Raw genomic sequence first — 15378 nt, forward strand, 5'->3', positions numbered from 1 at the left:
CGCTACATGTGGCATTAGCCTAAAGCATAAAGGGAATAGTGCTGCAGTGTGTCCTACAGTCAAATAGAGTCTGAAATGGAATGCAGGAAAAGATAACATAGGTTCACTCATGCTCCAGAAGTGATCCATTACCTTTAGAAGCATTCAGTGCTGGCTTTCTAGCAACAAAGTTAAAAATATTCCTAAGGATAAAGAAATAGGATATTTAAATCTTGGCTAGGTAAGTGAAAAAGAAACTAGGCAATACAAAATCCAAAAAGCAGAGGTTTTGTTATTATGTTTAATAAGATACCACCTTAACAGACATGTTCACAGTTGAAACAAGTTTGCTCCATTAACTTTAATATGTTATGAAGTTACTAAATAGAATAAAATACAACTATTTACCTCACAATAGTTTAATACAATGGTTAAACTGCATGATTACACAACTAATCAAAATGGCTGGAGTTGCATAAATTCAAAAAAGCCACAAGAAGGACCAGTAACACCGAAAAGGGAAATGACTTTTACCTTGTAGTTGTACAAACTGTTCGGCCTATTTTTTTTTTTTTTTTTTTTTTTTTTTTAAATATAGTTCAAATGCATAAGCTGCAGTTTAGTCATGGTAACTGTCATTGACGTTAAAATAGAGCTTTACACTTACATCACAAGGGCAAAATAGCAGCAGTCAAAAAGCCCCTATTATGGCTTTCCACACTAATCTGTGTCTGAACCACATGTAGCGGCGACAGACAGAATTTAAAAATGTTCACAAAAGTTTTGAAACAGAGGTCCGACTATCCTAGTATTTTTCACAGGAAGGGTAAGAAAGCTGAGAAGGGCATTTGATCACTTGTTTTTTTGCCTGATGGAAGCAGTGGTCAAAGTCAAAGTGCCCCAAATGAAATATCATTTGGGGCACTTTGACCACTTTGTTTTCTCCTCTCTAAGGTAACCTTAGAGAGGAGAAAACAAAGTTGCTGCTAGACAAAAATCTTTCACTTTCTGGTATTACCGGCCTCTGCAGACTTTGATCTAACTTGTTAGCTGTAAGTCAGTCTGTCCAACCATTTGGTTGAAAAGTGGCCTTAAAGTTATAGTACAGTCTCTGTTTACATGCTCCAGCTATGAGGGGGTTAGCAGATTTGTTTCAGATTTTCATTGACCATATTGACTGTCAAATTTGTGTTTTCATGCTGCTTAGACATAAGCATTAAAGTCTTTAAGTTACAGGAAATTCATTTGTGCATTAGGGAATAAAAAAAAAGTATAACATCAATGATTAATTTAGAAAAAAAAAATTAAGGAAAGTTAACCTCTAGCACAAACAAATATGAGTAATTTCCTGTGCTAACTAATGTGCAAAATGCATTTTATAATAAAACTGCTTTCCACAAAACAGTTTATAAGCATAAAACCCAAGTAACATCATCTCCTGTTTACTCATATGATAATAAATTAGGTTGCTTACAACATAATCTCAAATAAAGCTTATGAAGTGCAGCTCTAATTAACTAGTCTCACAGTCCATATACCATAACATGCTTTTGGGAGAAATGTTAAGATGTAACATGCAGAAAAGGCAAATACTGTATAGCCTGGTGTTCCAGGCACATTTACACTGAATAAAACTGCACACAGATTTAAATCAGACTAATCAAAGTCACGGTTGGTAAGGACCAGCGGGGCAACCAGTGTCCACACATACAGCACGATACACACCCAGCTGGAGGAGATCTTCACCCAAACAGAAGGCCATTTACTGGTCATCATTTCATAGGATGAGTCAGGACTAGGAGGTGAAAAAATAGCATTACAAAATACTGCTTATATTTGTCTCCCAGGAAGAAATACTGAACCAAAATGAATTAAAAAGAAATGTATAGCTTTAAAGCAGGTTAACATGTTGTTATTCCAACTAAAGGTTATTTGCTTCTCACAGCATGTGCCTGCTAAATAGTGCAAATAACTCTGAGGAGATGCTGCCTTAATAGCATTTCCCCTCAAATATGATGAGAAGGGTTCTAATAGAAAACAATAGGAACACAAAAATATGAGGCAAACACACGAAAGAATGGCTGTTGCCAAGTAGTTTATTGAGATGTGTCAATTGCTACCCTTATCTTGTAACAGGGTACAGATATATAAAACCTGCTTTCTTCCAGATGACAAAAAAACAGCAGCACTGCTATCCTGGAAATAAATCATATAAAACACTTACCTGTACCAGTTGGTGAGCGTCATCATGATATAAAGGGATGCAAGAAAAAGCATGAAGTGGAAGAAGGAATAGCTGTAAGTAACCCCATCCCTCTCATTATCCACTGCTCGGTGTGCATTATCAGAATCCTCCATCGAACCATCACTTCTTCCACCATCCTCTATCAGGGTTGATTCATCACTGGTCAAAGTGAGTTTGTTGACTTGGCTGTTGTTGGAAGTTCGAATGCTGGAGACACACAGAAAATTAGATGATAAAACACATGGAATAACAATTCATCTTTAAACAAGATTTTAAAAATGTATTCTGTATAAAATCTAGCAATGCTTCAAGTAATTAACAGGGAATAACACAAAGTCGCATCTGTAAAATGTCAAAAGCCAAAAAATATATGCCCAAATGTGTTTTTTTACTTTTCACCGTAGGTGAAAAAAATGTATATAATTACCTCCATATGATTTTACAAAAGTAGAGGTACATTTATTAATATTCTAGTGGTTTTAGAGTTTTTTAAAACCACAAACTCATTTCCAATAAAACCACGAATGTCTTGTAATTTATTAAAAGATAAATAAAAATGCAGAACAATACAAAAAGAACATGAAAACCTAAAATTTTCAACTTTTGTTAGAAAACCTCTAAAATCACAAATGAAATGAAGATTGTTAGAATTTGCCCAGGACAGCTCCCATTTTGTGGTTTTGATGCATAAATGGCAAAAAAAAAATGGATATATTTTTTTATATACAGTGGTGTGAAAAACTATTTGCCCCCTTCCTGATTTCTTATTCTTTTGCATGTTTGTCACACTTAAATGTTTCTGCTCATCAAAAACCGTTAACTATTAGTCAAAGATAACATAATTGAACACAAAATGCAGTTTTTAAATGAAGGTTTACGTTATTAAGGGAGATAAAAAACTCCAAATCTACATGGCCCTGTGTGAAAAAGTGATTGCCCCCCTTCTTAAAAAATAACTTAACTGTGGTTTATCACACCTGAGTTTTTTTTCTGTAGTCACCCCCAGACCAGATTACTGCCACACCTGTTTCAATCAAGAAATCACTTAAATAGGAGCTACCTGACACAGAGAAGTAGACCAAAAGCACCTCAAAAGCTAGACATCATGCCAAGATCCAAAGAAATTCAGGAACAAATGAGAACAAAAGTAATTGAGATCTATCAGTCTGGTAAAGGTTATAAAGCCATTTCTAAAGCTTTGGGACTCCAGCGAACCACAGTGAGAGCCATTATCCACAAATGGCAAAAACATGGAACAGTGGTGAACCTTCCCAGGAGTGGCCGGCCGACCAAAATTACCCCAAGAGCGCAGAGACAACTCATCCGAGAGGCCACAAAAGACCCCAGGACAACATCTAAAGAACTGCAGGCCTCACTTGCCTCAATTAAGGTCAGTGTTCACGACTCCACCATAAGAAAGAGACTGGGCAAAAACGGCCTGCATGGCAGATTTCCAGGCGCAAACCACTTTTAAGCAAAAAGAACATTAAGGCTCATCTCAATTTTGCTGAAAAACATCTCAATGATTGCCAAGACTTTTGGGAAAATACCTTGTGGACCGACGAGACAAAAGTTGAACTTTTTGGAAGGTGCGTGTCCCGTTACATCTGGCGTAAAAGTAATACAGCATTTCAGAAAAAGAACATCATACCAACAGTAAAATATGGTGGTGGTAGTGTGATGGTCTGGGGTTGTTTTGCTGCTTCAGGACCTGGAAGGCTTGCTGTGATAGATGGAACCATGAATTCTACTGTCTACCAAAAAATCCTGAAGGAGAATATCTGGCCATCTGTTCGTCAACTCAAGCTGAAGCGATCTTGGGTGCTGCAGCAGGACAATGACCCAAAACACACCAGCAAATCCACCTCTGAATGGCTGAAGAAAAACAAAATGAAGACTTTGGAGTGGCCTAGTCAATGTCCTGACCTGAATCCTATTGAGATGTTGTGGAATGACCTTAAAAAGGCAGTTCATGCTAGAAAACCCTCAAATAAAGCTGAATTACAACAATTCTGCAAAGATGAGTGGGCCAAAATTCCTCCAGAGCGCTGTAAAAGACTCGTTGCAAGTTATCGCAAACACTTGATTGCAGTTATTGCTGCTAAGGGTGGCCCAACCAGTTATTAGGTTCAGGGGGCAATTACTTTTTCACACAGGGCCATGTAGGTTTGGATTTTTTTTCTCCCTAAATAATAAAAACCCTCATTTAAAAACTGCATTTTGTGTTTACTTGTGTTATCTTTGACTAATAGTTAAATGTGTTTGATGATCAGAAACATTTTGTGTGACAAACATGCAAAAGAATAAGAAACCAGGAAGGGGGCAAATAGTTTTTCACACCACTGTACATAAAAAGATTTTAGTGTAAAAAACAAATCGTAGCGAATAAAAAATATGAATGTTAGTAAATGGGCCCCTTTGTTTTGGTGCAATTTAGGCGATTATGTTTTACCATGTATTTGAAGTTAAACCCACCACTTACCTTGAATAAAGAACACACAGCAAAAACAGCACAAGTCCTACAATTCCCTGAGCATCCCACCACTGCACAACCTTAACCTGGCCTGGAGTGCTTGTGGAATTGTAACCAATTATACTCAGCAAGCTGGGGTTGCATTTTCTGTCTGCAAGATAAAGGAAAAACTGAGTCCATAACACAGCTATGAAATGGAGAATTAGGTCTACCATTGATTTAAGACATCAATAACTGCAGAAAAATGTTCAAAAGAGCTAGGTGCAATATAATGTTAGCATTGTGGATGTTACATTGTGTTCTTTGGCTATCTTATAATTTTTACTTTCAGAAAAAGAAATTAATGTGCCAATACAAAATCATCACAACCATTTTGTTTATGATTCCATACGTAGAATTAGCATTAAGATTCTGCAGCCTTCTGTACATACCTGGTTCATTGGTCATTGCTGACCAAGTTAGATACATGGTGTATACAGTTATCACTGATGACTGCAGTAAACCAGATCTGGGCTGAGATTCCTTTGAAACAACACAAAGATTTTCTCAAGTAAGATTGAATGAATGAAGAAATCTATAAACTGTATGGCTTAGAACTAGTCATTTATCATGCAGTAATTGACTTTTGTGCACACACAAGCTAAGACTGAAATCATGTTTGATATTTATCTCCATTCTGGATCACCACTTTTGTGCCTCCAACTGTAATAATGCTAGCTTAGTTACCACAAAGTACTGTTTTATTATTACAGCAAGAATAAAAAAATGTTTTCTTAAACAGAACAACATTTAATAGCTTGCTTAATAATGGACCCAGATAATAAACCCATATCTGTATTTTCCTATGTAAATAAGAAACCGCACACCTGTAACGGTCTGGGTGTGAAAGAGAAATTACTTGCAGAACATACAGATAGAGATTGCACAGATGACAGGTCCAAAAAAATATCTAGGATATAAAATGCTATAATAACGCAATTTAAATTTAATTTAAACTTTTTAAACTAAAACCAACTGTATTTGTTACTGTATAATTATTAAGGGTTATGTATCACATGGTGATAATTATATAAACATTAATCAGCTGGTATTATTAGAATCTGGATGGAATTTTTACCTTATCAGTACTTCATGCTTAGCCCTGATGATGTGCAAACCGCTACTGTAAAATATTTTCTCCTTATATTTATCATACAAAGGCAAAATTGGCATACCTGGATTTTAGGCAAAACAGACATTAATGAAGCTCCAATGCACAGCAGCATATTTACACTGATAAAAGCCTTGTTTTCTGCACAACCTTCAGGATGGGTATAATAAACGTAGAAAAGGACTATAGCCACCAGCGACAGAACATAATTCATTCCTGTGGCTGAGAGTAGCGCTGTGAGGGAGGAAAAATTTGTTAAAAGTTACCAGTTTAAACAATGCAATACAATGTGTATTTATTTTTGCCATATTAGGATACATTTTCTTAATTTCCAGGAATTCATTTGTACCATGTACATGACTTTTTTTCCACTCATTACATCGTTACATGTGATTCTGTAAAAATCAAGTTATTTCCTTTCTATTGTGTTTGTCAAGTAAAATAACCTTCACTTACACTATAAAAAATATTTTAATCTTATTTTCTTTAGCCTTGAAACTCACAATTGCAGCAAGGAGACAGTTGCCGTTTTGTGGACACTGTTATTAAGGCAAGCTTTGTATCTTGCCAAAATCTTGTTTCTGTGCCAGTATGGGGGGGACCTGATGCTCATGCCCTTGCACTGGTTACAAAATTAGATGGTGAGGAGGGAGGGGGAATGTTAGGCGTGCAGCAACATCTAAGAAGTTCTGAATTCAAAGTGAAAGTAACTGTCTGCCCCGCCTCTTAATATATGATTGACAGCTGGGATTTTTAAATGCTTTTATAATGGGTATGGATGCGTTAATAAAAAAATGAGTATGGGTTTCATGTTTAATTTGAAAAGGACTTTTATTATATTGTTCAGCAATTATTGGTGCATTAGCATTCATCTGTAAACTGAGAACTAAATAACAATTTGTCTAATGTTCCAGCCAAAAGGGAGTAGTTTAAGCACTCCGAGGTGAGTAATAAAACTGCTAAAAACCATAATATACAACATACCTGCATACCAGCACCTTGAGTTCCCTTCTTCCATTTTTTCAACCCAGGATTCATTCCAAGAATGGGCAAAATCAATAAGCAACACCAACTGGATGAGGATGAAGCAGAAAGCACCACCCATGCCCACATAAAACCAAACTGTGTAAAAGAATGAAATCAAAATACATAATTAAAAAAATTACTTTAAATGTACATAAGGTTTTTGTAACCGCAGTGTGAATGTATCACTGTGAATACACAGTCCTAGTATTCATGTACGAATAATGCATGCAGTCAAGTGTTTTATCTTGTGAGACAGGCCAAAACCAGACACAAATGTCAATCGTAAACAACACGAATTATCAGAGGCCCCAATGTAGGTTGTTAGGTGGTGCCCTTGAAAGTAAAGCAAAGGTTAATCACTACTTTAGTTGGCCCTTACACCATGCCTGGCTAGCACATTATGCAGTTATAATAACACTGCCAATGTTTTTTATTATACCTGTACCCTTGTATAAAAAGTGTAAAAAAACTGGTTTCTAGCAAAATGAATATAAAAAACATAACTAAATAAGAAAAAGTTTGAGCTTAGAAAAGCAGAAGGAATTGAAAAAGGCAGGATCTCACCTGTTGTGAAGGGACCCTCAGGAATAAAAAATGCTCCAACAGTGATTCCAACTGCTGCCGCAAACTTAAAAAACCAGAATCTGAGAAAACAGAATTATAACTATTGTAAAGCTTTATATCAAATACACAAAGAAGTGGGGTTGTGGGAGCATTCCAAGGCTAAATAAAATGAACAAGTACAATGGAAGTGCAACTGATCTGGCTAAATTAGCTACAATCTACAATACCTACAAACAGAGGCGATTGATCAATGCACATTCCCTGATCCCCTGCTTTCCAAGTAATGTATTTTCAATAACGAAATTGTGATCATTAATTTGACAAGCCATCATACGTCAAGGTAGACCCCATATGGTGGTACCTCAGGGCAAATTTTTTGGCACCTCCCTGCGTAGTACCATATCTTGGGATAATGGTCTCATGACCAAGGCACTGGCCTCACTGAGCTTGAACCTCCCCCATGCCATTAGAATGTATATGGAGGTTGCCAACACCAAAACATTGGTTTCACAGGCTTACTCCTTCTTCCCCCACTTACAGCTTGTAAACAAAGTGACTGCTCAGACCAAAAACAATTTTTAAAGGCATATGACCACAATTATGGGACAGGCATGGGGGTGCTACAACCAGATGGAAGCTTGGCTATACTTCCTGCAAAATAACTCTGCTAAAATATAAAACTCAAAAAGGGATTAATTTGGCCAGGTCACTTGCATTACCATTGTATTTAGATATGTTATTTAGTCTTGGAGTGCCCCCACAACCCCCCTCTTTCTTTGTGTATTTTTATTTTAGCAGAATTATTCGGCAGAAAGTATTGCCAAGCTTCCACGTGGTTGTAAGTTGGGATGATATTTAACTGGCTGTAAGTATGAACTCACAATTAAAATATTAGTTTTTTTCTGATACAGCCAAATGCTAGCTATTACTAAAGTCACTAATGTGATTTGCTATGTATCGCCAGCCATCCATGCAAATATTTCTTACCCATTATGGACAGAAGCACGGGGATCCTGGCTGCTCTTCACTTTTATCATAAGTAAGGAAAAGAGAAGAAAAAACATGGCCATTCCAAAGCAAACTCGGTACACAGCCTTGTAGCCAACCAGTACATCACAATTAACGTGGCCGCTAATTCCTGGTATTGAAGAACCCATCCCACCATCACAAAAGCCAGGTATCTGTAACAGAAATCTAGGTAAGCAAATCAATGCAAAAGTCTAAGTGACATGTATTTATTACACTAAAGGCAAGATCATTCTGTATTGCCTTCAAAAAGGAAAAAATAGGATATCTACAAAACACATTCATTAATTCTGAGCATATCTGTATTCATACAACTAAAATGTATAGTTGACATGGGAGTCATCACAGGGATGAACCCTATCCACCTTAAACCAGAGTTCAATGACAACCAATAAACCAAGCATATTTTTGAAAAAAGCACTTAGGTTACTATAACATATACAGACCATCCAAATGTTAGTGAAACAGCAGCACATTAAGGGAAAAACATGATGTGCCACTGGGCATTATAGGTTAAAAGGGGCGAGCATTTACAAATTCAACTGATCAAAATGAAATGCAATTTTTACTCCCAGGAAATTCAGATTTCCTTTAACCTTCTTTAGTTGTTCCTCCATTCCTGGTATCAGCATTACACATGCGACTGTCACTCCAATAAGCAAGAAGAAGGCATAGATGAGACGGGTAACTGTGGAGTTGTTTCCACTGGGGCAGCATCGGCATAGCAGGCATGGGGCACTACCACAAAGGCATGGTATCTGGAAAAAGAAAATTACTTTGACAATAAAGTAGATGTACTGAGCACTGTTCTGTACAGAAAGCTACAAACATGATACATAAGATTATACTATATACTTATTTCAACATGAGCAAAAAATAACTTTATACTGAAAGATAAATTCTGCACAGTATACACAATATTTAAAATTAAACATATCCTTCCTTAACATCTGTATATATTATATAATATAATAATTTCATATTCAAAATGTAATTTTTAATAAGACTTAGGCAGCAGATCTCTACCAACTCCTTACATCTTCCGTTCAGCTGCCCCCCCTCTCCCTCCTCCCTGTACAAGCACAGCCAGCACACTTTCTTGCAGGCATGCAGTAGCAGCCAGGGAAGCTTTGTCCCCCATCCCTCCCCCTGAACCAACAAGGAAAAAATAAAAAAAAAATTAACTTTTAGTTTAATGTAGAGAGTGCTATTCTCACCAAATTTTTCTAGTTGCTAGAGTCCTTACCCTAGCAACCAGGCAGTAGTGTAAATGGGTAACTGGAATATGAATAGGAGAGGCCTGAATATAAAGATAACGAGTAAAAAGTAACCATAACAATAAAATTGTGGCCTTACAACACAATTAAACTGTTAAACACATTTCTCCATGCAAGCATAAATAGTGAACACATTATGTTTTGACAATAAAAGGACATCATATAAATGCATTTGCGCAGAGAAAATCCATAGGGGCAAATATTGGTAATTCAATACTAATTACACTTGCACAAATTAAAGTTAAAAACTGTCTTTATTACATATCCATTAAAATCTACACTAAGGGGCCCATTTACTTACTCACGAACCGGCCGAATGCGCCCGATTGCGTTTTTTTCGTAATGATCGGTATTTGGCGATTTTTTCGGAAAATTATCGCGACTTTTTCGTTGCCATCCGAATGTTGCGCAAAATCTGGCGATTTTTTTCGTAGCGTTAAAACTTGCGCGAAAAGTCGCGCCTTTTTCGTAGCCATTCCGAAAGTTGCGCAAAATGTTGCGATTTTTTCGTAGCGTTCGGATTTATTCAAGCTTCAGTATGGTGACTTTTCTTGGGCCAGGTTGGAGCTGCAGGGTGCCATTGAGTCCTATGGGAGGCTTCCAAAATCATGCTAAGTGTAAAAGTTTCGGCCGCCGCTTCCGAGCGGTCAATACGAAAAAGTCGCGACAAGATACGAGCGAATCGTAATGGCTACGAAAAACTTGCGTTTTTTCGCGAAAAATCGTATTGGTAACGAAAAAGTCGCAACAATTTCCGAAAAGTCGTAAAGGCGCCGAAAAAAACGCAAAAAATACGAAAAAGACGCAAAATGTTCATTTTCCAATCGGAATTTTTCCAATTCGGATTCGAATTTGTATCTTAGTAAATCAGCCCCTTAGCCTACACAATTCGCTACCTTCCACCACAGTTGCATGTGTCATACCGGATGTACCAAATGTAACTGTGTTTTGACACAAAAAGGTGCAAATTGCAAGTGACTTACTGAATTGCATTAATATAGGCTCTCCACTGGAGCTGTTACAGGTGCAGTTGTAAACGATTTCTAAAACTTTTTGCACCTTTTTCAGAGGGAAGTTTACAAATAATAAGTGTACATTTTCAATTAGCAGACCAGCAGCATCTGATTAAATAAATTAAAATTCTGTGATATGCAGCAAAGCACCATTGATAGCAAACTGCACATCCGGTCTTTACTACCACATGACTGCTGTATGATTCAGCAACCTCATGGAAGCCTGGCAGCTACCAGACAGTTAGATATTTGGTGACAGTTGCACTTTTAGCAGGAACACTGACAAAGGCAAAATGTTACAAAAATAATGTATGAAATTTAGAACTTGTCATAATGTAAAGGTAACATAACCATAACTTTATATGCAATATAAGATTGTGTGAGCTTAAGCCTTAATTACATAAATGTAGGGGCGCTGGATGTTGCATTTTTCAGATGGAGCTGGCTGTAGGTTAAACATCCTTGATATATGAAAACTCACTTCAAATGGGGCTCTAGCCTTTTATTATTGCCAATGGATGCATTATAGGGGGGTGAACGGGCACGATAAGGAATTTGGCCTAAATTGTCCACTTTTAAATAATCAAATAAATTTTTTCTTATTCAAATTCAGCAGTACTTCATACAGGATATCGAAATAATGGTAAATGTTTAGCAGATGAGACAATAGGAATTGGTAACAGCAACTAACACACTAACATTGTCTATGTATAATATACAAAAGTTTGTGATCAGTTAAAACAGATTACAGACAGGAAAGGAGAAACAGGTCTGCCAGTTTTGCACCAAAACAGTATTACATGCCTGTGCCAACAAACACTAAACCTCTTTCATAATGCTTACTGATATTTCAAATTTTATCACAAAAGACAAAAATGATCAAATTCTGTGTAATTTATAAAATTAATAAAAATACCCTTCAAGTGCTTCTTTAAAGGGCAGCAAATGAAAGAACAATGAGCCAATGACTGGAGGTTCATCAGAACAGGCTGTAATACGTCTGACAGTGTCAGTGCTGCATGAAGGCAATGACTTTGTGTTCGAACCTACTTGTATTAGGGAGCAAAGTATCATAACTCAAATACATCAAGCCTGTTTCCACCAGCCCTACAGACGCAATACTAAGGCAATTGTAGGTTAACGCCACCCATATTCTCATGGATGACGAGATATAGCTGCCATGACCACATACTCTTGGAAAATATCCCTTATACCCCACAAAGCTCCAAGCATTCATTACCCAGCTAGCAGCAGTGCACAGTCCTAAGACGCCTCCCATGTTGCTCTCGATGCTGTATAATAAAAATGGAGGCTTTCTCTTTCGCTTGTTTACAAAACAGAAAGCAGGTTTGGTAGAAACAACTGGAGTCGTCACTTCCACTTCTATGGAGCAATCGCAGAGAAGCGTCACACATCATGTGACTATGCACAACAGTGAGTGAAGGGGAGGAAATTAGGGCTGGGCTAATGATTACGGTGTCCGTTTCAGGACATCTGTGTGGAAATCTGCTCTCTCTCCCTCCCTCTCCCCCCCCACCAAAACCTGTATTTCTAAGAAGTCTTTATCGCACCACCCCCACTGCTTGTAACAGTTGTACGATCTCCTCTTACTTTGTGCTGACAGGTCCCACCAATTCTTATTATTCCTCCCACTCTCCCCCCCCTCCACTGCTCCCTCCTCACTGCAAAAGCAATATATTATACTATCTGCTCTGAGATTCTCTTGCCATGTTGCAACTTTTCAAACATACAGTGTTGTTCTTAAGGTATTCTTTATTCACTGTCTACGTTGTAATTTATGTGTCTATAGCCTCAGTCATGCTACTTACAATTTCAGCTATATGTAACCCTGCTTCAAATACATTTTTTATCTTAGCTGGATTTTGGCTGTAATACTGCCTGCACTCAATAGTAACCACACTCTTTTATGCATATAAATCAATTAATTTAATAAAGCAATTATTATTATTATTATTAACATTTAGTTATACTAGACATACAGAGTAACATATAAAGCAATCAATAACCAATACAAGAGGTAAAGAGAGCCCTGCCCAAAAGAGCTTACAATCTATAAGGAGAAGGGTTGAGAAACAAGGTGTGGGAATGGGCAAGATCAGAGTTGTGAGAGGTGTGGCAATAATGACTTTATGCACTCTCCCCAGGACTTTGCTGATTTCTTCCTGAACAAAGTGAAGTCCATCCGCAATCAAATTCCCCCCTCTAATAATACTAACCAGCTCCTCCTTCCTCAGCCCCCCTCTGCATGTCTTAGTTCATTTGGTCCCGTAACTGGCTCTGAAGTCTCCCGGCTTCTTTTGTCGGCTCCGCTCACCACTTGCTCTCTAGACCCCATGCCTTCTTCTTCTCAAACACTGTGCTGCTGAGCTTACTCCGGCTCTTACTCATATCTTCAACTCTTCTCTCTCTTCTGGAAGTTTCCCCTCTTCTTTCAAACAGGCCTGTGTCAAGCCCATCCTTAAAGGGGAAGGAAAGGCTAAGTCACTTGGGGGTGCTAAAATGTTAAGCACCCCCAAGTGTCTTGAATCGCTTACCTCGTACCCCGGGCTGGTGCCCCTATTAGGGAATCCGCACCAGCCCGGGGCACCTGGGGCGATTCGCTTCCTCCTTCCGCCTTCCTTTCCCCTAGACTCCGAGTCCGGCGCATGCGCAGTAGAGTGAAAAAGCCGACTTCTCTGTTAAAGTTCGGCTTTTCACTCTACTGCGCATGCGCGCGCAGCGAGAGAGGAAGGAGGAAGCGATCGCTGCTACCCCGGGCTGGTGCTGTTTTCTCCATACAGGGGCACCAGCCCAGGGTAGAAGGTAAGCGATCTAAGTCACTTGGGGGTGCCTAACATTTTGGCACCCCCAAGTGACTTAGCCTTTCCTTCTTCTTTAAAAAGGCCACGCTGGACCCGTCCTGTCTCTCTAACTACCATCCTGTCTCGCTTTTACCACTTGCCTCCAAAATCTTAGAGCGCATTGTCTTCTCCCGTATAACTAACTTTCTTAATGCACATAATTTACTGGACCCGATGCAATCTGGCTTTCGGCCTGCGCACTCTACTGAGACAGCGTTGTGCAGAGTTACGAATGATATTCAGGTTTCCAAAGCCAGTGGTCACTTTTCCGTACTAATCCTCCTAGATCTATCGGCTGAGTTTGATAAAGTTGACCACTCCCTCCTAATGCAAATTCTGCATTCGATTGGTCTCCGTAGTCAGGCTGCATCCTGGATCTCTTCCTACCTCTCTAACCGTTCATTCACTGTCTCCTATGCTAACAAAATCTCATCTCCAGTTCCTCTTAATGTGGGGGTACCCCAAGGCTCTGTACTTGGGCCGTTGTTATTCTCCCTTTACACGCTGTCTTTGGGAGATCTTATCCGGTCATTTGGTTTTAAATACCATTTGTATGCTGATGATACCCAAATTTACTTTTCGACCCCTTCATTAACAGTTGAAACTGAGACTCAAATCTCTAACTGCCTCCTGGCTATCTCCAATTGGATGAACCAACGCCACCTCAAACTGAACCTAACAAAAACTGAACTAATGATCTTTCCGCCTAAGCCTGGTCCTACTCCCCCCTTTTCTATCTCTATTGAAGGCACCCTCATCAACCCTGTCAATACCATGCGTTGTTTGGGGGTGATCTTTGACTCCAGTATCTCCTTCTCTGACCATACTAACACCACTGTCAAAACCTGTCACTTTTTCTTACGCAATATTGCCAAAATCCGTCCCTTTCCTTCTACTGTAACAGCTAGGCTGCTCATGCACGCGCTCATCCTATTCCGACTTGACTACTGTAACCTGCTGCTAACCGGCCTCCCTAACTCCCATCTTTCCCCCCTACAGTCTATATTAAACACTGCTGCCAGAATTCTCCTCCTCTCATCCAGGAGAGTTCAGGCCCTTCCCCTGCTAAAGTCCTTATCGTGGCTTCCTATTAAACAAAGAAAAGTTTACAAACTCCTTCTCTTAACCTTCAAAGCCCTCCATTCCTCTGCTCCTCACTACATCTCTTCCCTTGTGTCTCTGTACGTTCCTAGCCGACTCCTTCGTTCCTCGCAGAGCAACCGTTTGGTTGCGCCCCCAACTATTAATGCTGTTTCCCACCTTAAACCTTTCTCCCTTGCTGCCCCTTACATTTGGAATGCCCTCCCTGATTTCCTCCGGAGAGAATCCTCCCTCAGTCTTTTTAAACTAAACTTAAAGACTACCTTTTGGAGCACTCACCCAGCACCTGATCTGGAAACTGGCACTTATACTGTAATGTCACCCACTGTGACCTACAGCACTTACATTTGCCCATTTGTGTCTGTTAGTTACCCCTCCCATATAGATTGTAAGCTCTATGGGGCAGGAACCTCCTTCATCTTGTGTTTCTGACTCTTATTGCAACTGTACCTTGTATTTATTTGTATTTATTGTTGTACTTTGTATTTATCCATTATCTTTAACCCCCTGTTTGTATTAATGTATTCTACTGTACAGCGCTGCGTACATAAGTAGCGCTTTATAAATAAAGATATACATACATACATACATACATACATCTCTTGAAGGCAGAGAGATTGGGAGAAAGTCTGACAGTTTGTGGGAGCGAATTCCAGAGAAGGG

The 15378-nt window shown here is 38.8% G+C and overlaps 1 protein-coding gene across 2 annotated transcripts; it reads right to left on the bottom strand.

Moving 5' to 3' along the window:
• Positions 1–266: 266 nt before the first annotated feature.
• Positions 267–12155, bottom strand: serinc1.1 (serine incorporator 1, gene 1). Of its 2 annotated transcripts, none has more exons than XM_018093869.2 (10): positions 11804–11842; positions 9060–9221; positions 8425–8618; positions 7438–7517; positions 6832–6969; positions 5912–6081; positions 5129–5219; positions 4707–4848; positions 2204–2431; positions 267–1774 (listed from the first exon to the last, which is right to left on the bottom strand). In XM_018093869.2, the coding sequence occupies exons 1-10, from the start codon at positions 11825–11827 to the stop codon at positions 1636–1638; spliced, it is 1368 nt and encodes a 455-aa protein (XP_017949358.1). In that variant the 5' UTR covers positions 11828–11842; the 3' UTR covers positions 267–1635.
• Between the last annotated feature and the right edge of the window lie 3223 nt (positions 12156–15378).

The sequence above is a fragment of the Xenopus tropicalis genome, chromosome 5 (assembly GCF_000004195.4).
Source record: "Xenopus tropicalis strain Nigerian chromosome 5, UCB_Xtro_10.0, whole genome shotgun sequence".
Lineage (NCBI taxonomy): Eukaryota > Metazoa > Chordata > Amphibia > Anura > Pipidae > Xenopus > Xenopus tropicalis.

Excerpts from the sequence above, each read along its gene's own strand:
- serinc1.1 (XM_018093869.2), bottom strand. The coding sequence starts at position 11,827 with ATGATACTTTGCTCCCTAATACAA. Across the intron at positions 9,222-11,803 it reads TACTTTGCTCCCTAATACAA|ATACCATGCCTTTGTGGTAG; the intron begins GTAGGTTCGAAC and ends TTCTTTTTCCAG. Across the intron at positions 2,432-4,706 it reads CTGTGTGTTCTTTATTCAAG|CATTCGAACTTCCAACAACA; the intron begins GTAAGTGGTGGG and ends GTGTGTCTCCAG.